Below are 26,431 nucleotides of genomic sequence, written 5' to 3' on the forward strand. Positions count from 1 at the left end.
CTCCCACAGTTATAGATAGGGTAAATGGGTAAAGCTAGCAGTAGTGTAAATCAGCTAATTACAGGAATGAGTGACATCTCTGAGCTCACGTCTCCACTACACAGTCCATGTGTGTCTTTCCGTTCAAGTTAGAGTGCTTGCAGCCATCTTGTCAGCACCATCTGTTGTCTTGCCAACTCTTGGAGAAGGTTGCTAATCTTTATCAGTGGCTGTAAATTTGTATTTTTCCAACTGTTTTCACATAGACATGTCCACCAACTAGCTGAAGGAAGTCGAAAGAGCAAGTAAGACTGGCTCAATGTGAGGGAATTTAATAGCAACTCAGTTGGAGCTTAGCATTCAAGCCACCATCCACTTCTGTGACATCACTTCCTCCAGAAGGTGTTTTTATCTTTTAAACTACAAGTGTTGGATTGGGAAGCTTCCTTTTACCAGAGCTTTTCTTGTGTTTGTTTATTCTCCATGAACAAGCAAATCATCACATATGGGTGATGACATCCGTTCAACTTGAGGAGTGTTCCTACTCCTTGGAATTGCCCTCCATGGATCTGAGACCTCTGTTCTGATACATCCCAAGTGACTCAGGAGAATGTGGCTATCCCTTGTCTTTGTCAATGGCAGCTTTCAAGGAGCAGCTCATGCAGAAGTTCAAGGGGAAGATGGAGTGCTGCTTTGCTTGAAGCAATGCTGCTATTCTGACATTGATGTTCAGTCAAGGAAGGATCCAGCTGATCTGTGAAACCGTGCACTGCCTGCAGGAGACTCCTTGATATAGAGGCCTAATTGTTGGTTTCCAGTGCATTGAGAGAGGACGCTTCATTGGGACCCCTCAGTGGTTTAACACCATTGGCCAAGACCTGACAAGTGTCAGTAGTTTGAGGTAAGCAGAGGCTCAAAATTCTCCTATGGAGTAGGCTCAAAATTCTCCTATGGAGTATCTTTGTGAGTCTGACTGAGTGCTCTTGGGATTCTATAGAACAGCTCAAGTCCTTTCTTCAGATCCCTCTCCACCTCAAAAGAGGTATAAATCTCCACCTGCTGAACTCTCATTTATCGATTTTTGTGAGGGAGATGGCTCAGGACATGCTATATGTTAGAGATGGAGGAGGAGGCCACAGAGGAAACAATGGATAGCCTCCAATTCCTCAGCCCACTCAAGGAGGCTGTGACAATGCCTGTTCACAGACTCCTGAAGGAAATTCAGATCAGAATTAGCAAGAAGCTCTATGTATAGAGTCCAAAAGGCTGCCAGTTTCAAGAAGCAGCAGTTCCCTCACCATTTTATGGTGGCTAAATCCACATGGAAAAGATCCAAAAGGTCAAAGATTCATTCCTTGCTGCCTTCTGGAATGGAGGCTAGGATATTGGAGTATTTAGGGAGAAACCTTTTTCAGAATGCTATGCTCCTGTCCAGCACAGCATCCTGTCTGTTCATTATGGGTATGCGCTTATAGAACATAATGCAAAGTGTAGTAAAGTTTGCTGACACACTCCGTAGGGAGAAGGCCAAAGAGCTTTGCAGACTAGTAGCCAAAAGGAAGGAGTTCCAACTTCATGACTTGATAAAATATTCAAATTAAACTATACAAAGTTCCTACAACTTTGTAGCAAGGATGTCCAAAAATTTCTCGATTGTTGATCTTCACAAAAGAACCTTCCCATATGGAGGCATATTTTGCCAATACTGTCTTCTTCAGAGAGGACAGTTGTAACTTCTTTCAAAGATCGTAAATTGTCATTCAGTTGTCTCGCTGACAAGTAACATTCTGCTTAAATTATACAAACAATGCATTTTAATTATTAGAAATGTTATAATAAAAATATGCTCAAAAACATATTCTAATGTAAATGACAAGATGACTGAAACACCATATTACTTAAATGGCTTGCATTGGTGTAGTTGAATTAATGATAAATCACCGAGACTTACAAATTTAGAAAGCCTAATGATGTTGCTTAAAGACACATGATCGTTTTGTCTTCTATATCTTGTGACTTTTACGTTTGAAAGAATATATTGTTGGTCTATGGATTATAGAATTTGTTAAAGTGTATGTTTAGTACTCACTGATTTTAAGTCTCAGCACATGTTTTACTGATTCGTTTCAAAAATTGTAAACTGCTTATATTATTGGCTTAAGGTCACGTGTCTAAGTTCTTTTTCAATGCACTTTCTGAATTCAAAAGTCGTGGCATTTATTAATTCAACTGCACCAATGCAGAAACAGCGTAAGAAGATAAATAAAGAGCTGTAAAGAACTTAGGCTGGTTCCAGGCAGACTTTGTAGGTCTGTGTCTGTATATAGGAATCCGGTTTAGGATAAGCTGGGAGGGGCTTCAGTGGCAACTTCAGTATTTGGAACTGAGGACAGTGCTGGACAGACTTATGGTCTGGGTCCCGCAAATGACAAGAAAGATTTGGGTAGGTTGGAGTGGGCTTTGATGGCAACTCCAGTTGGTGGAACATAAGGATAGAGCCGGGCAGACTTCTACAGTCTGTGTCCCAGAAATGCCAAAGAAAGACTTGTGATAAAGTATATAATATCATATTCATTGTTGATTTAATCATGAATTGGTAATGAGTGGTCCATCCAGTCTGCCCAACAGTCACGTTCAGGTCTTTATCTGCTGTCACTTACTATTTACTAAATAGGAAGGTTTGTCTGTTTTTTAAAATTTATTATCTTAAGTCTTGGGTTGTTCTATGGTATTATTTCTGGTTGTAAGATTATTAACATTTTTGATTGCTTTTTGGAAATCAGTTTCCTTGTGTGTAGTATTTAAATAATTTTATGTTATCTGTTTTTCACTTGTTGCTTCTTTCTCTAGCTCACTTATGAATGTTTTAACAGGACAGGTTTGTGATTGATCTTTTTGAAAACTGAACCATGTGGTCCTGTTCTATTTTCTGTCCTTCAACCAGTGACTTAGTTAATTGATTGCACTATAGGTTCCCAGTACTTTGGAAAAAATGGTTTATTTAAGAACTGTTTTCTCCAATGAGATCTGTGCCTCCAGAATCCCTCAGGTACTAGCTTATGGTGGTGGTGGGAAGGAGGGGCAACAGAGTCTTTTTGGAGATACAGATGAGTCTGTGCAGTTCATGCTAAGGTCTTCAGGAGGTCCAGAGCTTTGTGCTTGGTTGTTGCTAGGAAATGATGCAGACACATTACGTAACTTAATACAGTGCTGAATATTGCTGAGTTCTCTGAGGATTTTATTAGGTTTATTTAAATATAGAGAGAGAATTTGGGTAGATGGGATTGTATGTATATGATTGAGAGAAAGTGAGATCACACACATGCACATATTCTCTACATTCAAAGAATAGATATAAATATATATAGCTATAAAAATAATCTTTTTAAAGAAGCTGGTAGATTTCATTAGAACCCAGAGAAACAAAAGGCCCTGTTTACTAAGACAAGCTAGCGTTTTAGCACGTGCTGGTTTTTAGTACTATTCCTATGAGTATCTCTAGTGTTAGCGTGCGCTAAAAATGTTAGTGCGCCTACAGCGTGGCTTAGTAACAGGAGTTTAGCTGCCGTGTTAAGAGTCCTGTTCATCTTTCAAATGTGTTTCAGGAGCTTCTGACTGAGAAGTACAGCGACCCAGGAATTTACTTTGACATCTGCAGTTGCCAGTTTGTTTACCACTATTCGTTTGAGACATATGAGCAGGCGGACATGATGCTCAGAAATGCCTGTGAGAGGCTGTGCCCAGGAGGCTATTTCATTGGCACAACTCCAAATGGCTTTGAAATTGTGTAAGTGCTTCTTCATGTTAAAATGTTATCTACCTGAACAAATATATTGCTAGGTTTTAGTAATCTTTAAAAACATTGTGTCCTTTATGTGGGGCTTGTGTTCACTCTATTGAGAAGACTGCATCTTTCTTTTTTGGTGGTGGTCTCCAGTGGAATGAAGGCGATTGCACACATGATAGGTAGATTGAGAGAGAAAATGTTTGCATGACTGAATTGAGGTTTATTGTTTCTGAGAGCCTCTTGATTGTTATCTCTAGATTATGTGAGTTAAATATATGATTTTACTTTATTTAAAAAAATCTTCTATCCCACACCATCTACAATTCCAGGTGGCTTACAACCAACACACATAATCATATAAGAACAAACTCAAATACAAACACATAGTAGGATAAAAATTATAATTATAAAAATCCAGTATCTAAAAGCCTCAAGGGCTTTTTCAGTATTCAAGAAAAGATTTGCTGAAAAAGAAAGGCCTTCAGTTGCTTTCAAAATTAACAATTGAATCATTCTGTTATAGATGCTATGGTAAAGAATTCCAAAGCTTTGAGACAGAAATCCTAATGATTGCATCTCTGTAGATAATCTATTTTCGCAGCTGATCTTAAACTTCCAGATGGTGTATAAATCGATAGATAAAGAGATCAGCTGTTCCTCTCCTCCCAGTCCTACAAGGACATAAAATACCAGAGATACTTCAAATCTATACTCCCTGCAGCAGGCCCTTCATTATGGAACTCACTCCCCATTGTCATCGGAACATACAACACATACCTCGGCTTCAAGAGAAAACTAAAAACTTTTCTTTCTTCCCAAAACCTATCATGAATCCCTGATACTGCTGGCTCACACAACCAAGATCTCGATGCCTATGTCAGTGACTGTGCCCCTCCCCATGATTTCCGCTATAGATTCGGTAAACACTGTAACTCTTTTCTTATTTTTCTGTAAACTACACTGACAAGTGGATATTAGTGGTTATATAAGCCCTAATTTGATTTGATTTGACTATCCTCATTTCACATTGCTGACTGTCCCTGCTTGCTGGCATTGCCACTATATTGACTTAGTCCTTTATTCCAGCTGTCTCTCTGACTCTCCCCTGTCCCCTCTCTGACTATCAAGTCTAACTCATACTTAATCACCCTCCCTCATAGTCTCATCGATTTACCACCTCTATTTTTTTAGAAACATGACTGACACCAACAGTAAAGAATCAATGATTGAAATGAGCAGTGATTATAAATATTTAGAAACTGAAAGAAATAGCACTGCTGAGACTTGGAACATTTACCGTGGTGGTCAGGTTTTAGGGGGTGAGCGAGCTCTTGGACTGTGGAACAATACTGCCTGCCTGCCCAGGGGACAGACAGAATTGTAGCAGGCGGTAGGCAAGTCCCCGTAGAGGGAATTGCTCCACTAATAGCATTGAAAGAAGCAGAATGCTGGACCTAGAACTGGAAGCAGAAGCTGTGCTGGAACTGGAGCCCAGGACTGGAAGCAGGAGCTGTGCTGGAACTGGAGCCCAGGACTGGAAGCAGGAGCTGTGCTGGAACTGGAGCCAGGACTTGGAAGCAAGAGCTGTGCTGGAACTGGAGCCAGGACTTGGAAGCAAGAGCTGTGCTGGAAGTTGAGGCTTTGCTGTACTAAGACTGGAAGCAGGGGCTGTGCTGGAAGCCAGAACCAGGGCTGGAAGCTGAAAAAGAGCTGGAAGCCGGAACAGTGGCTGAAGCAGAGTTCAACTTTGGAACCAGGACGACTTGTTGCAAGGCAAAGAGGCAGAGAGTAGCAACCGTGGAAGAAGGCCCCGGGTGGTGATGTCAACAAGGGGCAGGCCAGAGCAGCATCAATCCAAATCTAACCACCCCCAAACGAGTACACACAGCAGTCAAGCAGGAGGATGGCAGCGGAACTTGTCACACAGGGCTCCAACGAGGTAAGGAAACATGGGGGCAGCTATGACAGTATCCCCTCTCTAAAGGCTCCCTCCTACCTGCTGTTGGCTTGGGTCTATGGGGAAAGCACTTAAACACTGGTAAACATCTGAACTATCTGCATCCTCTGCCCCTATGCTGCTCTGATGCAATAACCACGTTTATTCACTATCTGCACCTATGTTGTTCTGGTGGAATAACTACGTTTATTACTATCTGTAGGTTTCTATGCTTTCTAGGAACTACTTCTATGATTGAATATTGTACCTTATTTTGATGCAATAACCACATTTATTTACTATCTGCAGGCTTTTATGCTTCTCCAAGAACCATTTCTATGATTGAATATTGCACCTTTATAGAAGTGCTGTAATGCTTATGTTTATATGCTATCTGTAAGCTTTATACTCTCTTTGAATCAGTTCTTATTTGATTGTAAAATTGCACTGTTAATATATCATATATAAAACCAGGGCCAATTGGAAGAACCCACCCACTAATAACTATTCCATCTGATTGACACCAAAATGAAAACCGCCAAACTGCTCCTAATAATTTACTCCTTATCCCTTATTCATCACATATTAACTACCCCTCTCACAGATACTAATAACATACCAACAATATATAATCTTAATAGGCTACCAAAAAACATTATATCCCACCAAAATAATAACCAGATCAATGGAAGAACTAACACACAATGGAGAAGGGTAGTTAGTGGGGTTCCCCAGGTTATAGTAACATAGTAACATAGTAGATGACGGCAGAAAAAGACCTGCATGGTCCATCCAGTCTGCCCAAGACAAACTTATATGTGTATACCTTACCTTGAATTTGTACCTGTCCTTTTCAGGGCACAGACCGTATAAGTCTGCCCAGCAGTATTTCCCGCCTCCCAACCACCAGTCCCGTCTCCCATCATCGGCTCTGGTACAGACCGTATAAGTCTGCCCTCCCCTATCCTAGCCTCCCAACCACCAACCCCTCTTCCCCTCACCTGCTCCGCCTCCCAATTTCAGCTAAACTTCTGAGGATCCATTCCTTATGCACAGGATTCCTTTATGCATATCTCACGCATGTTTGAACTCCGTTACCGTTTTCATCTCAACCACCTCCCACGGGAAGGCTTTCCAAGCGTCCACCACCCTCTCCGTGAAAAAATACTTCCTGACATCTTTCCTGAGTCTGCCCCCCTTCAATCTCATTTCATGTCCTCTCGTTCTACCGCCTTCCCATCTCCGGAAAAGATTCGTTTGCGGATTAATACCTTTCAAATATTTGAAGGTCTGTATCATATCACCCCTGTTCCTCCTTTCCTCCAGGGTATACATGTTCAGGTCAGCAAGTCTCTCTTCATACTTCTTGGAACGCAAATCCCATACCATCCTCGTAGCTTTTCTTTGCACCGCTTCCATTTTTTTAACATCCTTCGCAAGATACGGCCTCCAAAACTGAACACAATACTCCAGGTGGGGCCTCACCAACGTCTTATACAGGGGCATTAAAACTTCCTTTCTTCTGCTGGTCACTCCTCTCTCTATTCAGCCTAGCAATCTTCTAGCTACGGCCACCGCCTTGTCGCACTGTTTCGTCGCCTTCAGGTCCTCAGATACTATCACCCCAAGATCCCTCTCCCCATCCGTGCCTATCAGACTAGGTCTCTGTGCTGGGACTGCTGCTTTTTTAACATATTTATAAATGACCTAGAGATGGGAGTAACTAGTGAGGTAATTAAATTTGCTGATGATACAAAGTTATTCAAAGTTGTTAAATCGCGGGAGGATTGTGAAAAATTACAAGCAGACCTTACGAGACTGGGAGACTGGGCATCTAAATGGCAGATGACGTTTAATGTGAGCAAGTGCAAAGTGATGCATGTGGGAAAGAGGAACCCAAATTATAGCTACGTTATGCAAGGTTCCACATTAGGAGTCATGGACCAAGAAAGAGATCTACACCGAATCTTCACTAAACGTAATTCTGTACTTCCCGATTGGCCATACTAATTTAACAAGATTGAAGTTTAATATTTCTGATTGTTCAAGTTAATCTATCACGATTGAAGTTAATCCAATACCTTTTATTTCTGATTATGAAAATGTACTTTCTTTATCTGTATACCTAATCCTCTCTGTCTCCTTCACCTTAAATACGTATTTCTCTTCCGGAATTGGTGATCACCATTACGGAAAAATGTAAGCCACATTGAGCCTGCAAATAGGTGGGAAAATGTGGGATACAAATGCTAAAAATAAATAAATAAATCTGAATCGGCCTGTTTTTCTGCCTTCTTTCTGAAAGGACAACTGCCCAGGCTCTTTTCGGCAGCTGCGCCTTTTGGATGTATGGCATGTTCTTTTGCAGTACTTACAGCTGTCAAATGAGTTTCGGTATTCTGATCACTTGTTTGTTCTTTTCTCTGGGCCGCAATGGGGTTTTCCAGCGTCGAAGGCCACTGTTGCATGTTGGCTTAAAGAGGCAATAGTTTCAGCTTACCTTTTGTCGGAAAAGTCTCCGCCGGAGGCTTTGAAAGCCCATTCCACGCGGGCTCAGGCTTCTTCTTGGGTGGAGACTTGCCTGTTGTCCATTCTCGATATCTGTCGGGCGGTGACATGGGCGTCACATCTTTTATTTGCTAAACGTTATCGTTTGGATGTGGCGGCAGGGGAAGATGCATGCTTCGGAGCAGCGGTTCTCTCGGGGAGCTGCAACTTCCCGCCCGGTTTAGGGAGTGCTTAGCTACATCCCACCAGTTCCTGGATTCATCTGCTGCTGAAGCTAAGGAAGGAAAAATTAAGACATACCTGATAATTTTCTTTCCTTTAGTCGCAGCAGATGAATCCAGGATCCCTCCTTGTTGCAGTCTGTGGTTGCTTTCAGCAGAATTGGTATTAAACAATGCCATTGTTTTGAGTATTATTCACTCCGGTTGCGTGTGTTTCTTTTATTGTGAGTTAAGTGATGTTCCTACTCTTTTCTCTGCTTTGGGATTTGTGCTATACTAAAGGGAGAAGGACCAGTATACAGATGGTCAATTCCTGTTTTTTAGTATTCTCTATCTCCACCTGCTGGTAGATGGATACAACCCCCACCAGTTCCTGGATTCATCTGCTGCGACTAAAGGAAAGAAAATGATCAGGTATGTCTTAATTTTTCCATAGTGTCAAATCTGCTTAGTAATCTAGTAATACTAACGTCAAAATGAATCCCCTGTCTCGGTTTCTGTGAAGATCATCTAGTAGGGGGATACGAGGACTGTTTCTGTTTCATAACCGGTTCTGAATCCAGATTGACATGGATCTAGCCAGTTTCTCTCTTCTTGCCAGTCATTAAGTTGAATACAAGCTGTTTGTTCTATAAGTTTCCCTAGAAATGGTATGTTGGATACTGGCCGGTAAGTTTCAAGTTTGTCCTGGTCATGGTTATTTTTCTGTAGCAAAGGTTGAACCACTGCTTTTTTTAATGCTTTTTGTAGTTGCCCATTAGAAAGAGAGGCATTTATAATTTTTGTGGCACCTCCTATGAGGCCCATACTTGCCTGCTGCACTATCTTTGATGGGCAAGGGTCAAGGGAGCAAGTAGTTGGTTGAAGGACTCTTAGAATTTTATCAAGGCTCTCCTCTGTCATTGGGTTAAAAGTATGATGTACGATTTTTGGTGCCATTTGGCAGTGATCAAGTAACGTTTGATAATTTGAGATTGATATCACGTTTAATTCATTGCTGGATAATGGCAAACTGACTAAAGTTGAATGTTAATAAAACACAGATTTTAATGCTAACCATTCATACCTCTTCTGATGAGCCTGCAGTTTTTCAGTTTGATGGTGATAACTCAGTCACTAGGGTATTAGCTGGCTGGAATCTTTATGAACACATTTCACTGATTATTGAAAAGCCTTGACTGGCTATCTATTGAGTATAAAGTTCAGTTTAAGATTATTTGTCTGTTTTTTAAAATCTTAATGGAACAGGTTTCTAAGGTTCTGGCTGCCAAACTTTGCATATATCAGCCTTCTCGGTTGCTGAAGTCGGCTGGTCTGCTTATGCTGGATGTTCCATCCTATTATATTTTAAAATCAAATGAATTTAGGAACTCAGTTTTTTATATTGCAGGTCCTTCTTACTGGAATAAATTGCCTCTCAGGATGAGAAAGATTCAGGATGTGAGAGAGTTTAACAGAAGAACTGAACACTCTTCTTCTCCGAGGACAAGCAGGCTGCTTGTTCTCACGACTGGGGTGACGTCCGCGGCAGCCCCCACCAACCGGAAGAAGCTTCGCGGGCGGTCAGCACGCAGGGCACGCCCACCGCGCATGCGCGGCCGTCTTCCCGCCCGTGCGCGACCGTTCCCGCCAGTCTTTTCTTTTCCGCGCTGGAGAGAGTCGTGCGTCGCCGCTCTCTCTTAGTCAGCCCCGGAAAACCGTCGCGTTGTTCGCGAATTCGTTAATTTTCTGTTTCTTGTTGCCGCGCGCTCCAAACCTTTCTTTTTCCTTTTAAAAAAAAAAAAAGAGAGAACGCGCTTAATTTTTCCCTTGTTTTCTAGCGGGGGCGTCGTGTTGCGGCCTTGTGGCCGCGCGGTCGATTTATTTTTCGAGGTGTGATTTACCGCCACCATCGACGACTTTAACTTCGCCGACGCGATTTTTCCGTCGATGTCCTCGAAGGTCCCGAGTGGATTTAAGAAGTGTGGTCGGTGCGGCCGGCCTATCTCGCAGACCGACACCCACGCTTGGTGCCTCCAGTGCCTCGGGCCGAGGCACAATATCAAGTCGTGTTCTTTGTGTCTTGGTCTCCGGAAACGGACTCAGGTTGCGAGGCAAGTTCTTCGGGACCGTCTTTTTGGAACTTGCGCCGGCCCCTCGACGGCATCGGTATCGACGGCCGGTTCTTTGGTACCGGTATCGATGTCCGCGAAATCGGCACCGATGACATCGACCCCAGGAGTACAGGTCCCGTCGGCCCGCCGGTCCTCCGGTGACGGTAGGGGTGAGAGGCCGCGTGGGCAATCGGCCCCTGTCACTCCCTCTGCTCATGGCCCTCGGGACCGAACCCTGTCCGACCCGGCCCCTCAAGACCGAGGGGGATCGACCTCCTCCTCCTCCGTTCCACCTGGCGTCGATGACGGGCACCGCAAAAAACAGAAAAAGCACCGTCATCGGTCCCCATCGGTGCGCCCGGCCTTCGGTGCCAGAGAGGAGTCGACGCCGAAGCGTCCACGTCGGGAGGAAAGGTCCCCCTCGGTAGTGGAGGTACCGACACGTCAGGGTCCCAGCACTTCGGTGCAGTCTCCTGGACCCGAGCAGCTTCCGGCACCGACGCCTCTACCGGCCCCCCCGTCTTTCCCAACAGCGGGCCTGGACGAGTGCCTCCGAGCCATCCTTCCGGGGATCCTGGAAGGGCTGATGCGCCAGGCTGTGCCGGCGCCGGGGGTGCTTGCGCCCTCGGCGCCGTTGACTGTGGCGCCGGTGAGCTCTAGCCCGGTGCCGAGGCCTTCGACACCGCCACGCAGGTGGAGTCCCCGTCGATGGAGGGAGCTTCGTCCCCGCCGGCACGGGAGTCCACCGCTCGACGACATCAAGGCCTCGGTGCCTCGACGTCGAGCCGGGCCCGGTTAAGGACTCAGCTACATGAGCTTATGTCCGATACCGAGGAAGAGGCCTCGTGGGGGGAAGAGGAGGACCCCAGATATTTCTCCTCAGAGGAGTCTATGGGCCTCCCCTCCGACCCCACGCCTTCACCGGAGAGGAAGCTCTCGCCTCCTGAGAGCCTCTCCTTTGCCTCCTTTGTTAGGGATATGTCTATATGCATTCCCTTCCCCGTGGTCTCTGTGGACGAGCCGAGGGCTGAGATGCTCGAGGTCCTCGACTATCCATCACCACCTAGAGAGTCCTCCACGGTGCCGTTGCACAATGTCCTCAAAGAGTCACTGCTTCGGAACTGGATGAGACAATTATCTAATCCCACCATTCCCAAGAAAGCAGAGTCCCAGTACAGAATCCACTCGGACCCAGAGTTAATGCGGCCCCAATTGCCCCATGACTCGGCGGTCGTGGATTCTGCTCTCAAGAAGGCACGGAGTTCGAGGGATACCGCCTCGGCGCCCCCGGGGCGGGAGTCTCGCACTCTGGACTCGTTTGGGAGGAAGGCCTACCAATCTTCCATACTCGTGACCCGCATCCAATCTTACCAGCTCTACACGAGCATCCACATGCGGAACACTATGAAGCAACTGGCGGACCTGGTTGATAAGCTCCCGCCGGAGCAGTCCAGGCCTTATCAGGATGTGGTCAGGCAGCTGAAGGCGTGCAGAAAGTTCCTGTCCAGGGGTATCTATGACACCTGTGACGTGGCATCTCGTGCTGCGGCCCAAGGTATAGTGATGCGCAGGCTGTCATGGCTGCGTGCCTCTGACCTAGACAACCGCACCCAGCAGAGACTGGCCGACGTCCCTTGCCGGGGGGATAATATTTTTGGCGAGAAGGTCGAGCAGCTGGTGGACCAACTGCATCAGCGGGAAACCGCCCTCGACAAGCTCTCCCACCGGGCGCCTTCAGCATCCACCTCAGCAGGTGGACGTTTTTCCCGAGCCCGGCAGGCTGCGCCCTATGCTTTTGCCAAGCATAGGTACACCCAGCCGGTCCGAAGGCCTCGACAGGCACAGGGACAGCCCCAGCGCGCTCGTTCTCATCAACAGCGTGCGCCTAAGCAGCCCCCTGCGCCTCCACAGCAAAAGCTGGGGACGGGCTTTTGACTGGATCCATGGGAACATAGCAGCCCTCAAAGTGTCCGTGCCGGACGATCTGCCGGTCGGAGGGAGGTTAAAATTTTTTCACCAAAGGTGGCCTCTCATAACCTCCGACCAGTGGGTTATCCAAATAGTGCGGTGCGGATACGCCCTAAATTTGGCCTCCCTTCCACCAAATTGTCCTCCGGGAGCTCAATCCTTCAGCTCCCATCACAAGCAGGTACTTGCAGAGGAACTCTCCGCCCTTCTCAGCGCCAATGCGGTCGAGCCCGTACCACCCGGGCAGGAAGGGCAGGGATTCTATTCCAGGTACTTCCTTGTGGAAAAGAAAACAGGGGGGATGCGCCCCATCCTAGACCTGAGAGGCCTGAACAAATTCCTGGTCAAAGAAAAGTTCAGGATGCTTTCCTTGGGCACCCTTCTGCCAATGATTCAGAAAAACGATTGGCTATGTTCCCTGGATTTAAAGGACGCATACACTCGCATCCCGATACTGCAAGCTCACAGGCAGTATCTCAGATTCCGCCTGGGCGCACGGCATTTTCAGTATTGTGTGCTGCCCTTTGGGCTCGCCTCTGCCCCACAGGTGTTTACAAAGTGCCTCGTGGTGGTGGCGGCGTATCTACGCAAGCTGGGAGTGCACGTGTTCCCATATCTCGACGATTGGCTGGTCAAGAACACCTCGGAGGCAGGAGCCCTCCGGTCCATGCAGTGCACTATTCAACTCCTTGAGCTGCTGGGGTTTGTGATAAATTACCCAAAGTCCCATCTCCAGCCAACCCAGTCTCTGGAAATCATAGGAGCTCTGCTGAATACCCAGACGGCTCAGGCCTTCCTTCCCGAAGCGAGGGCCAACAACCTCCTGTCCCTGGCTTCGCAGACCAGAGCGTCTCAGCAGGTCACAGCTCGGCAGATGTTGAGACTTCTGGGTCATATGGCCTCCACAGTCCATGTGACTCCCATGGCTCGTCTTCACATGAGATCTGCTCAATGGACCCTAGCTTCCCAGTGGTTCCAAGCCACCGGGAATCTAGAGGATGTCATCCGCCTCTCCACCAGTTGCCGCACTTCACTGCTCTGGTGGACCATTCGGACCAATTTGACCCTGGGACGTCCATTCCAAATTCCACAGCCCACGAAAGTGCTCACGACGGATGCATCTCGCCTGGGGTGGGGAGCTCATGTCGATGGGCTCCACACCCAGGGTCTGTGGTCCCTCCAGGAAAAGGATCTGCAGATCAACCTCCTGGAGCTCCGAGCGATCTGGAACGCACTGAAGGCTTTCAGAGATCGGCTGTCCTGCCAAATTATCCAAATTCGGACAGACAATCAGGTTGCAATGTATTACACCAACAAGCAGGGGGGCACCGGATCTCGCCCCTTGTGTCAGGAAGCCGTCGGGATGTGGCGTTGGGCTTGCCAATTCGGCATGCTCCTCCAAGCCACATACCTGGCAGGTGTAAACAACAGTCTGGCCGACAGACTGAGCAGAGTCATGCAACCGCACGAGTGGTCGCTCCATTCCAGAGTGGTACGCAAGGTCTTCCGAGAGTGGGGCACCCCCTTGGTGGACCTTTTTGCCTCTCAGACCAACCACAAGCTGCCTCTGTTCTGTTCCAGACTTCAGGCACACGGCAGGCTAGCGTCGGATGCTTTTCTCCTTCATTGGGGGACCGGCCTCCTGTATGCTTATCCTCCCATACCTTTGGTGGGGAAGACCTTACTGAAGCTCAAGCAAGACCGCGGCACCATGATTCTGATAGCGCCTTTTTGGCCCCGTCAGATCTGGTTCCCTCTTCTTCTGGAGTTGTCCTCAGAAGAACCGTGGAGATTGGAGTGTTTTCCGACTCTCATTTCGCAGAACGACGGAGCGTTGCTGCACCCCAACCTTCAGTCTCTGGCTCTCACGGCCTGGATGTTGAGGGCGTAGACTTCGCTGCGTTGGGTCTGTCGGAGGGTGTCTCCCGTGTCTTGCTTGCCTCTAGGAAGGATTCCACTAAAAAGAGTTACCTTTTCAAGTGGAGGAGGTTTGTCGTTTGGTGTGAGAGCAAGGCCCTAGACCCTCGTTCTTGCCCTGCACAGAACCTGCTTGAATACCTTCTGCACTTATCAGAGTCTGGCCTCAAGACCAACTCAGTAAGGAATCACCTTAGTGCGATTAGTGCTTACCATTATCGTGTGGAAGGTAAAGCCCTCTCTGGAGAGCCTTTAGTCGTTTGATTCATGAGAGGCTTGCTTCTGTCAAAGCCCCCTATCAAGCCTCCTGCAGTGTCATGGGATCTCAACGTCGTCCTCACCCAGCTGATGAAACCTCCTTTTGAGCCACTGAATACCTGCCATCTGAAGTACTTGACCTGGAAGGTCATTTTCTTGGTGGCAGTTACTTCAGCTCGTAGGGTCAGTGAGCTTCAAGCCTTGGTAGCTCATGCTCCATATACCAAATTCAATCACAACAGAGTAGTGCTCTGCACCCACCCAAAGTTCCTGCCGAAGGTGGTGTCGGAGTTCCATCTTAACCAGTCAATTGTCTTGCCAACATTCTTTCCCAGACCGCATACCCGCCCTGCTGAACGTCAGTTGCACACATTGGACTGCAAGAGAGCATTGGCCTTCTACTTGGAGCGGACACAGCCCCACAGACAGTCCGCCCAATTGTTTGTTTCTTTCGACCCTAATAGTCTAGGTGTCGCTGTCGGGAAACGCACCATATTCAATTGGCTAGCATATTGCATTTCCTTCACTTATGCCCAGGCTGGGCTGGCTCTTGAGGGTCATGTCACGGCTCATAGTGTTAGAGCCATGGCAGCGTCAGTGGCCCACTTGAAGTCAGCCACTATTGAAGAGATTTGCAAGGCTGCGACGTGGTCATCTGTCCACACATTCACATCACATTACTGCCTCCAGCAGGATACCCGACGCGACAGTCGGTTCGGGCAGTCGGTGCTGCAGAATCTGTTTGGGGTGTAAATCCAACTCCACCCTCCAGGACCCGCTTTGATTCTGGTCAGGCTGCACTCTCAGTTAGTTGTTCTTCGTAGGTCAATTTTCTGTTGTATCCTCGCCGTTGCGAGGTTCCATTGACCTGGGTTCTTGTTTTGAGTGAGCCTGAGAGCTAGGGATACCCCAGTCGTGAGAACAAGCAGCCTGCTTGTCCTCGGAGAAAGTGAATGATACATACCTGTAGCAGGTGTTCTCCGAGGACAGCAGGCTGATTGTTCTCACCTACCCTCCCTCCTCCCCTTTGGAGTTGCGTTTCATAATTTTGCTTGTCATTCAACTGGCGGGAACGGTCGCGCACGGGCGGGAAGACGGCCGCGCATGCGCGGTGGGCGTGCCCTGCGTGCGGACCGCCCACGAAGCTTCTTCCGGTTGGTGGGGGCTGCCGCGGACGTCACCCCAGTCGTGAGAACAATCAGCCTGCTGTCCTCGGAGAACACCTGCTACAGGTATGTATCATTCACTTTCTGCAAGCATTTGTGGGGGGGGGGGGGGGGGCTGATAATGCTATCCCTCTTTGGGTTTATCAGTTTGTTGTGATGTGTATTTGTAAAATTATTTTTGTTACGTTAGCAGCTATTTTTGTATGTATGATTTATGATCCGCCAAGCGCTTTGGGTTGTGTGGAATAAAAGTTTTATAAATACATAACAAATACTAGATTTTCTTGTTGGCAGTTGTTGACCCTTTACTAAAGAGTCTTATATATGTGACTGATGTCTTCAGAAAAAAAGGAAAGTTGCTAATGGATGTGCACTAAAGATAGAGGTCTACTATGCTCAAAAACCTCTTTGTTTTCTCGTTTCTATATGCTTGACTAAAATGGAAACCGAGAACATTTGTCCTTCTGCAGCAGCATGGGTAGTGCTGTACTTGTTTAGTAAAGAATTAAAGGCAGATATTCAGCTGCCCACTTGCCATTCACATTCTAACTGACCATTTGAAAGTACATATATGACTTTGTGTGGCCAGTTATTTATGTAGAATTTCCAGCTGCTTTTTAACTGTTCACACTTAAATGTATCAGTTATGTACATAATAGCTGAATTGTGCTTTTTCACTCATTCTTGCTCTATCCCAAATCATGTCCCTTTTCAGGACAAACTGATTTGGTAGTTTGACATACAGAATTGCCAGATATATCTGCAGAACAGCCACACATTTTTTTTTAGAGCATTTATCCATGCTTGATACTCCCAATAGAAAGCTATAGAAAGTTCATTCCTCTTGGCTACACACATGGTAACGTGACTGACTTGCTATCTTTAGAGAACAGCTGTTGCAGGTAAGCAACTGTGCTTTTGTATTGGATTTGTAAAAACAAGTAAGATTTTTTTTCTGCTTTTCCACAGAAAACGACTTGAAGCTTCTGATACAGACTCATTTGGGAACGAGGTGTACACAGTCAAGTTTCAGAAGAAGGGAGAGTATGCTTTGTTTGGCTGTAAATATGACTTCAACCTGGAAGAGGTGGTCAATGTCCCAGAATTCCTGGTATATTTTCCTTTGCTGGTAGAGTAAGTAGATTTTTATTTTCTTTTATTTGAGATAAAGGTGAGGTCTCTTAGAATAGTAGTATCAGTGCTGGGTAAACAAATACAATAATTTGTTTTGCACAGTTTGAGTATAAAAAAAAAGTATGGAAAACATCTAAAGCATGGCTCTTGAAATTCTTCCCAAACTACCTTTATATATGTATGTGTGTATCTGTGTTTCTGGCCTCGAGGGAAAAGGAGAGGAGTGCTTTGAAAGGTGTGGGTCCCAAACAGTCCATAGGTTTGGAAAGTGTTGAAACAAAGTGTTGTGATCCATGTAACCATTAAATGTTCCTGTCAACAGATCTCAAAGGATGCATTTTACAATTTAACCACAGGATGCCACTGTCCCAAGGCAACAGATATTGTGTTTGTTCAGCACTGGGAAGCAGTACACAAAGCATCCAGTAGCAAATGACATGATTCAGTTGTCATTAGATAGAAACATGGAAAGTTTTGGAAACAGAAAATTGTAGGAAGATAAAGACCATATGGCCTATCCAGTCTGCTCATCCATGCCATCTACTCACCCTATTACTCCCTTAGAGATCCTATATTCTTGTCCCAAGCTCTCTTGAATTCAGATACTGTTTTCATCTCCGCCACTTCACCAGGAGGCTGTTCTGTGATTTCACCACCCTTTCCGTAAAGAAGTATTTTCTTGGGTTGCTTGTGAGTCTATCCCCTATCACCTTCATCCTATGTCCCTTCGTTCCAGAGCTTCCTTCCAATTGAAAGAGACTTGTGCCCTGTGCATTTATGCTGCGTAGGTATTTAAATGTCTCTATCATATCTCCCCCTCTCCCATCTGTCTTCCAAAATATACATATTGAGATCTTTAAGTAGGTCTCCATACACTTTATGAAGAAGACCACTAACCACTTTAGTATCCGCCCTTTAGGACTGACTACATCCTGTTTATATTTTTTTGAAGGTGCAGTTTCCAGAATTGTGCACAATATTCTAAATGAGGTCTCACCAGAGTCTTATACAGGTGTATCATCACCTTCGCCCCCTAAACTGTATTGTTCCCTCGAGTTTTTACATGATCCTGCATTTTTTAGCATTAAATCTTAGCTGCCAAATTCTAGACCATTCCTCTAGCTTCACTAAGTCCGTCTTCATTTTATCCACACCATCGGGGTGTGTACCCTATTTCAGATTTTGGTATCATTCGCAATGAGGCAAACTTTACCAGACAGCCCTTCAGCAATATCGCTTACAAAAATGTTTCCAGCCCAAGAACCAAACCTTGTGGCACACCACAAATCTGAATTATAAATTAGGCTGAATAATGGTAACTCACTTTGATGGAGGCTGCTGGTTGGAGTGATGAAGGAGATCCTCGCTGGAAAAGAAGTCTTTTGGTTGAAGAGTTGTTGCTGGAGCTTGGAGAAAGTCTTATCAGGTATGTGTGTGAAGTCTAGCAAGGATCATGGAGGTGCAGATCAGGAATCGAGAGCAAACTGAGCATTTTCCAGGCTTTTTATAATCTCTTGTTGGGCCATAGGCTGAAGTCAGGTAGGGTGTTCTCAATACAATGAAAATTCAGGGATACTTGAAAACTGGTTTTATCTAGTTTTGAGATGGTGAATGGTAACTGGTCACACGTTTTAATGACATCATAAGACTTTCTATCTGGACATCTGCTGTGATATACATCCAGAAGGCATCTGATAGTATTAAAAGAGTCTTTGTCTGAGAGTTTTGGTCTGCTTTTGTCAGATTAGATAGGTAGAAGGGGTTTTCAGTCTCTGAGTCATTGTCAACTTCTCCGTTATAGGCAGCCAACTCTGGAACGCCATACCAAGATACATCCGAACAACCAACGAACACCTACCCTTCCGTAAGCTGCTGAAAACTTACCTCTTCAAACAAGCCTACCCAAACAAACCAACATAATTTACGAACCTAATCCACACCTCGAACACTACATATACCTTAACCCTACCCCCACATCTCTTCCTCTTGTCCTACTCTATACAATTGTGTTATCTCTGTGATACTTTGTACTCTACATTGTAAGCCGCACTGAACCTGCTACCGAGCGGGAAAAAGCAGGGGGTATAAATGCCACAAATAAAATAAAATAAAATTGTCTGAGAATAGGTGGAGTTTCACTGTCTTTGTTAACTGCAGTCTCTGTGATTGCTGTCCATCTTAAGATTTTTGTTCTTTGGAGATGTGTTGATGGACTTAGGTATCCACCCAGCTAGTTTTTGTTACATGGGAGGGTGATGGTCAGGGCAATTTATCTGATACTGTTCCTATAAGTCTTTGCAGCTGTATATTTTAAATTTGTATCTGATCCAGCAAAATCAATAACTCTGACATTTAAACTCATATCTTGCTACATATTTCAATAACTGACAATTAAACTCATATCATGCTACACTTGCATTTCCAAAAATGGCAAACGCTTTTATCAAGTTCAGTGCTGCACTTTCCAGCAATGCAACAGTAGAACAGTTATTTAGTTGCTCAGGACAAGTTTTAGTTACACAACAATACTTTCTTAGTGATAACTTGAGAAATTGTTTTTTCTGCAGTATAAATTGAAGTTACATGCTGAAAATGCTGAGACTTTTTAACCAGATGACAGAGTAACCGTAAAATACATAGCATTAGTTAATTAGTGATTTTCTGAGAATTTATCAACTCTGTTTTTAAATATTAAAACACATTTCTTCCAAAGTGCAATGGTTGTACAATTGATTTTAAGGCAAATTAAAATGCCATCGAAGTAGTTAACTACTTTTGCAGTATTTGTCTCGTATAGTTAATCAGGTAATTATACTCCTTTTTTTTTTAGTAAACTATAATTAATGTTTAAACTACTTTTTAAGTTGGCAGCTGACACTATTTGTTTGGAAGTTGTTTCTTTTAGCAAGGTAGGATATACTGCTTGTGCTGGAGAAAAAAAGCACCAATTCTGATACAGTCGAGAGGGAAGTTATTTCAGATGATAATGATGGCAAGCAGAGAGCAGGAAACTAAGAAGGTGGAAGGATTTTCTGCGAATGTGGGAACCTTTTTGGAGTACACTGATATAATAGGCTAGAAGTGTGTTGAATAAGTGAAAAGGATGAGAACTAGTGTACTTGCAAGTAGATATAGGCCAAGTCACCTAGGCTTGCCAGGAAAATGGGTAGGGAGGTATCTGATTAAAAGCTATTGAAATTGGGAGGGAAGAATATGTCATCCTCTAACTTGTATGGTTCATCCAGTCTGCCCAGTGTATCTGGACACCCTCACTGGCGAGAATATACCTCTCCACTTCCACACTCCAGCACCCTGGGGAAGACACACCCATACCTCTATTTCCTGATCACAGAAAACATTTCTTCATGATGAAACACCAGTAACACAAACTGGACAGCTGACCATTTGCCACCACGCGAGCTCCATTTAGGCTTATGCATTCTTGTAACACAATACAACTACACCATGCGAATAGTCTGAAAAGTGGATTTATTATTATGTTTATAATGTTTGTGACTATGCAAGGCCATATTTTCCTTCCCCTCCCCATTGAGATACATAGCACCTCCAATTTTAACATATCGTGTGAATGTGATATAAAATAAATGTACTTGATCCTGATCTGTCTTTTTTATATATGCACTTTAAAGTGTTATAAAATATTATAAAGTGTTTTAAATGTGCTCAGACCATACGGTTTACACCCATTTTATCCACAAGAGGAATATGTGGTGGTGTCACAATGGAACCATTATTGCACATACGATGTTCCGCCTCCTAATAATTGTGTATGTACATACAGCTGAGCCCAAGTAGATCTTTATCACCAGTATATACATATATCTATAACAAATATATTTAGGTCATAAACTACTCACATTAAATACTATTAAGTTACCTCCACCCATACAATATGGTGCATTTCATATTACCATCCAATACATAGATAATAGACCATATAATCCAACATTTGTTTGAACCTAAAGGAGTTATATACTAAAGGGAGCAGTTGTTTTGATGGCAAGAATGGAATGGATGAGTGATATGTGATTTTAATGAAGCACGAGCACATATACCCCAAGGGAAGTGAAATAACTGTGTGAATATATGTGTTTATCGTATTGTAGGTTGGTTTATGTAAGATATGTGGGGGAAGTGAGTTCAGGGTGTCATGAATTAGTATATACTTCCTTTAGGTTCAAACAAATGTTGGATTATATGGTCTATTATCTGTGTATTGGATGGTAATATGAAATGCACCATATTGTGTGGGTGGAGGTCTGAGCTTAAGCTTAATAGTATTTAATGTGAGTACATAAGTACATAAGTAATGCCATACTGGGAAAAGACCAAGGGTCCATCGAGCCCAGCATCCTGTCCACGACAGCGGCATATCCAGGCCAAGGGCACCTGGCAAGCTTCCCAAACGTACAAACATTCTATACATGTTATTCCTGGAATTTTGGATTTTTCCAAGTCCGTTTAGTAGCGGTTTATGGACTTGTCCTTTAGGAAACCGTCCAACTCCTTTTTAAACTCTGCTAAGCTAACCGCCTTCACCACATTTTCCGGCAATGAATTCCAGAGTTTAATTACACGTTGGGTGAAGAAAAATTTTCTCCGATTTGTTTAAATTTACTACACTGTAGTTTAATCGCATACCCCCTAGTCCTAGTATTTTTGGAAAGCGTGAACAGACGCTTCACATCCACCTGTTCCACTCCACTCATTATTTTATATACCTCTATCATGTCTCCCCTCAGCCGTCTCTTCTCCAAGCTGAATAGCCCTAGCCTCCTTAGTCTTTCTTCATAGGGAAGTCGTCCCTTCGCTGCACCTTTTCCAATTCTACTATATCTTTCTTGAGATGCGGCGACCAGAATTGAACACAATACTCAAGGTGCGGTCGCACCATGGAGCGATACAACGGCATTATAACATCCTCACACCTGTTTTCCACACCTTTCCTAATAATACCCAACATTCTATTAGCTTTCCTAGTCGCAGCAGCACACTGAGCAGAAAGTTTCAGTGTGTTATCGACGACGACACCCAGATCCCTTTCTTGGTCCGTAAATCCTAACGTGGAATCTTGCATGACGTAGCTATAATTCGGGTTCTTTTTTCCCACATGCATCACCTTGCACTTGCTCACATTAAACGTCATCTGCCATTTAGCCGCCCAGTCTCCCAGTCTCGTAAGGTCCTCTTGTAATTTTTCACAATCCTGTCGCGAGTTAACGACTTTGAATAACTTTGTGTCATCAGCAAATTTAATTACCTCGCTAGTTCCTCCCATCTCTAAATCATTTATAAATATATTAAAAAGCAGCGGTCCTAGCACAGACCCCTGAGGAACCCCACTAACTACCTTTCTCCATTGTGAATACTGCCCATTTAACCCCACTCTCTGCTTCCTATCCTTCAACCAGTTTTTAATCCACAATAGGACATTTCCTCCTATCCCATGACCCTTCAATTTCCTCTGTAGCCTTTCATGAGGTACCTTGTCAAATGCCTTTTGAAAATCGAGATACACAATATCAACCGGCTCCCCTTTGTCCACATGTTTGTTTACTCCTTCAAAGAATTGAAGTAAATTGGTCAAGCAAGATTTCCCCATACAAAAGCCGTGCTGACTCGGTCTCAGTAATCCATGTCCTCGGATGTGCTCTGTAATTTTGTTTTTAATAATAGTCTCTAGTCTCTAGTTTATGACCTATATATATTTGTTATAGATGTATGTATATACTGGTGATAAAGATATACTTTGGCTCAGCTATATGTACATACACAATTATTAGGAGGTGGAACATCGTATGTGCAATGATGGTCCCATTGTGACACCACCACATATTCCTCTTGGGGATAAAATGGGTGTAAACGGTATGGTCTGAGCACATTTAAAACACTTTATAATATTTTATAACACTTTAAAGTGCATATATAAAAAAGATAAATTATTTTGAACACAAGTTTATTATAGTGAGTTTATGGTTTAATTTGGTTTGTTGGATTTGTTCTTCTTGATTTTTTTGTAATTTGCTATTTTTGGGACACAAATCATAGAAGTCTGCCTGGCATTTGCCTTTCTTCCCAACTACTGGAGTTGCTGTTGAAGCCCATTCTTGACCATAATACCTCAATAGATTCAATCCTCTTTCTGTGTAGGGATCCTCTATTGTCTCCACCACCACCTCTACTGGGAGAGTGTTCTAGGCATCCACCACCCTCTCCGTGAAAACGTATTTCTTGATATTTTCTTCAAAGTTTACTAGCCTGCAATCTCTGTTCATGCCCTCTGGTTCTACTGCTTCCCCACATATGAAAAAGATTTGTTGGTGTGTTAATAACTGTTCAGTATTTAAATGTTTGTATATCTCTGTTCCCCAATTGCCCCTTTCTTCTAGGGTATACATATACAGTTCTTCAAGTTTCTTATACATCTTTTGGTACAAACCCCAAACCATTTTTCTTGCCTTCCTCTGAACCACTTAGTCTTTTAATATCCTTAGCGAGATATAGCCTCAAACTCTCTGTGAGAGTTCACCAACGACTTGTACAGTAGTATTAACACCTCCTTTGTTGTGCTGGTTATGCTTCTCTATGCATCGTAGCATTCTTCTGGCTATGGTCACCGCCTTATCTTGTTGTTTTTCTGTCTTGAGATCGTCGGACACTATCACCCCACGGTCTCTCTCCCAGTCCATGTATATCAGCCCTAGCACATACAGCTCCTTTTGTTTTTCTGTTACCTAAGGGTATCACTCTGCATATCTTTGCATTAAGTTTTAACTGCCAAACATTAGACCATTCCAGGGTGTTCAATCTGGCACAAATCTTCGTGTCAGCTACAAAAAGGCAAGCTTTTCATTCTAATCTTTCAGCAATGTTGCCCACAAATATATTGAATAGAATCTGCTCCAGTACTGATCCTTGAGGCACTGTGCATCTCACCTCTCTTTCCAAGGAGCGAAATCCATTTACCACCAACCTCTTTCATCTGTCAGTCAACCAGTTTCTAATCCAGTTCACCACTTTGGGTCCTAACTTTAGCCCGCTCATTATATTCATGAGCCTCCTTGGAGGAACTGGGCCAAAGGCTTTACTGAAATCCAATTAGATTACTTCAAGCATGGGTCTTCAGTCCAGTTCTGTGGTCACTTAATAAATCTGATTCATTTCTTTGGGCATGATTTTCCTTTGCTAAAGCCATGCTTCTTTGGATGTTGTAAGCCATTCCAGGAAGTTCACTATCCTTTCCTTCATCAGTGCCTCTAGTACTTTTCCAACCACCAAAGTGAGGCTTACCAGCCTGTAGTTTCCCACTTCTTCTCTGTCACCGTTTTTGTGAAGAGGGACTATATTCACTCTTCTCCAATCCCTTGGAACCTCTCCCAACTCCAAGGATCTAAGAAGGGATCCACAAGAACCGCTCTGAGCTCCATCGATATCCTCAGATGGCTCTCATCTGGCCCCATGAATTTGTCCATGTCCAGTTTTTTCAAATTGTTCTTAAACACTTTCTTTCACAAACTGTGTAATATCTAATTCATTCCTATATGTAGATTTGTCTGCTGACAGGTCCTTCTCCAGAAATTTCTTCAATAAACGCAGAAAAGAGCACATTTTTCATCATCACTCTCCACAGTGGTTCTCAGCATATTTGTCGTACCATTTCTAGCCTTCAGTATACCTGAAAAAGTCTTGTCACCTCTCTTTACATTTCTAGCCATTTTTTCTTCTGTATGTGCTTTTGCCAGCCATATTTCTCTCTTCTCTTTGAGTTTTCTTTTCTCTGTTTCTCTTGCTTTCTTCTGTGTTTAAGTGCTACCACTTTGGCCTTTTATGTTTTCACCTACTTGTTTTATTTTCCCTCTTGCTTTTCTTAATTTTCTTTACACAGAATTGCCATGTTGATAGCTCCTTGTAGCTTGGACCACGGTCTTTCCACTTCTCTTATGTCCTTCCGCCCATCATTTCTTTCTTCATGTACACCCTCCTTTTACTAAAGTCGGCATGATTGAAGTCCAGGACTTGGTTTTGTGTGTCTGTGCTCTGCTCATGTATCACACCATACTGTGTGATCACTACTGACCAGGTGGGCATCCACCTGGATGTTAGACACACTTTATCCATTTGTCAACATTGGATCTGTCACCGCTGGTCTGAATTGAGCTCTTTGAAAGGCATCCACGATCCATCTCCTTTTTGTTTATGCAGTTGAAACATTCCAATCTGCATACGGCAGGTTGAAATCTCCCAGCAATAGTACTTCACTTTTCATTCCCAGCTTTTGGATATTTGCAGCCAGATCTATATTTATATCGGTGGTCTGTAGGTGACACCTGTGGGTTCTACAGGTTCCATATTATCTCTTTCCGAGATGATCTATATCACTTCCTCCTTTCTCTAGGTCCCCTGCATTTCAGCTATTTAATATTTGCAGTGTCATTCTACCACCCCCTCCCCCCTTTGGCCATCCCTATTCTTCCTAGTAAAGAAAAAAATTCTGTTCTAATATAGTTGCATCCTATTCATGAGAATTATTGAGCCATGTCTCTGTGATAGCAACAATATCTAAGTCTGTCTCTAACATCAGGTTTTGCAGATCTGGGACTTTATTTTTTAGACTGCATGCATTTGTGCTCATTGCTTACCAGCTACATTTAATTGGTACTCTCATCTTTATAGTTTTTTGCCTTGTCTACCCTTCTCCTTGGTTGTTGAGTCAGTTGTCGAGATGGTAGGTTATATTATTAACATTTATTAAAAACATTTATAACCCGCACAATCTTTAGAGCTCTTGGCGGCTTACAATAAGTATATTCATAGTAATGAAATGACAAATCATTACAAAAACATAACCATCACATACATGCCACACCAAAGACTCCACACATAGCAAGGAAACTAACATCAACTACACATTACTCACTAGTTTACCAAAGCAGGTATGACTCATACCTAAACAAAGGCTTGCTGGTTGCCAAATGCTTCTAAGAATAACTATGCTTTAAGCTCCCTTCTAAATTGATCTAAGGCCTTCAAAGAATTTATGTACATAAGCAACTTGTTCCACAATTTTGCCCCCTGAACTTTAAAAGAAGATCTGTGGTATTCATCTAGTTTGATAATCTGAAAAGATGGCACTTCCAAAAAAGGTTAGCGTTAGAAGATCTCAAAGATCTTGCAGGTCTTTCCCACTGCTGTCATGATTTTGCTGAGTGTGACTATCTGAACTCACCTGCTTCCATTTTCTACCCCTACCATCTAGTTTAACTACCTAGAAACATATTGAGGTGCATTTTCAAAGCAGACTTACAAAGTTCCATAGTAACCTAAGTGCTTTGAAAATGAGCCCCATTGTCTGAATTTTTGAACAAGAATTCTCTATCCTGCCACAGAAAAATATAGCCTGTCTTCAAGCTTTTTGTTTTTCCGTATATTGCCTCATTCTTCTC

General features: G+C 43.9%; 1 protein-coding gene across 1 annotated transcript in view; it reads left to right on the forward strand.

The window, feature by feature from the left end:
- The window catches only part of RNMT (RNA guanine-7 methyltransferase), a 96,515-nt gene that overhangs the window by 48,622 nt on the left and 21,462 nt on the right, over positions 1–26,431 (forward strand). The window contains exons 5-6 of the mRNA XM_030186633.1: positions 3,585–3,766; positions 16,803–16,967. Coding sequence (XP_030042493.1) covers positions 3,585–3,766; positions 16,803–16,967 — 347 coding nt within the window. The remainder of the gene's footprint in view (positions 1–3,584; positions 3,767–16,802; positions 16,968–26,431) is intronic.

The sequence above is a fragment of the Microcaecilia unicolor genome, chromosome 1 (genome assembly GCF_901765095.1).
Source record: "Microcaecilia unicolor chromosome 1, aMicUni1.1, whole genome shotgun sequence".
Lineage (NCBI taxonomy): Eukaryota > Metazoa > Chordata > Amphibia > Gymnophiona > Siphonopidae > Microcaecilia > Microcaecilia unicolor.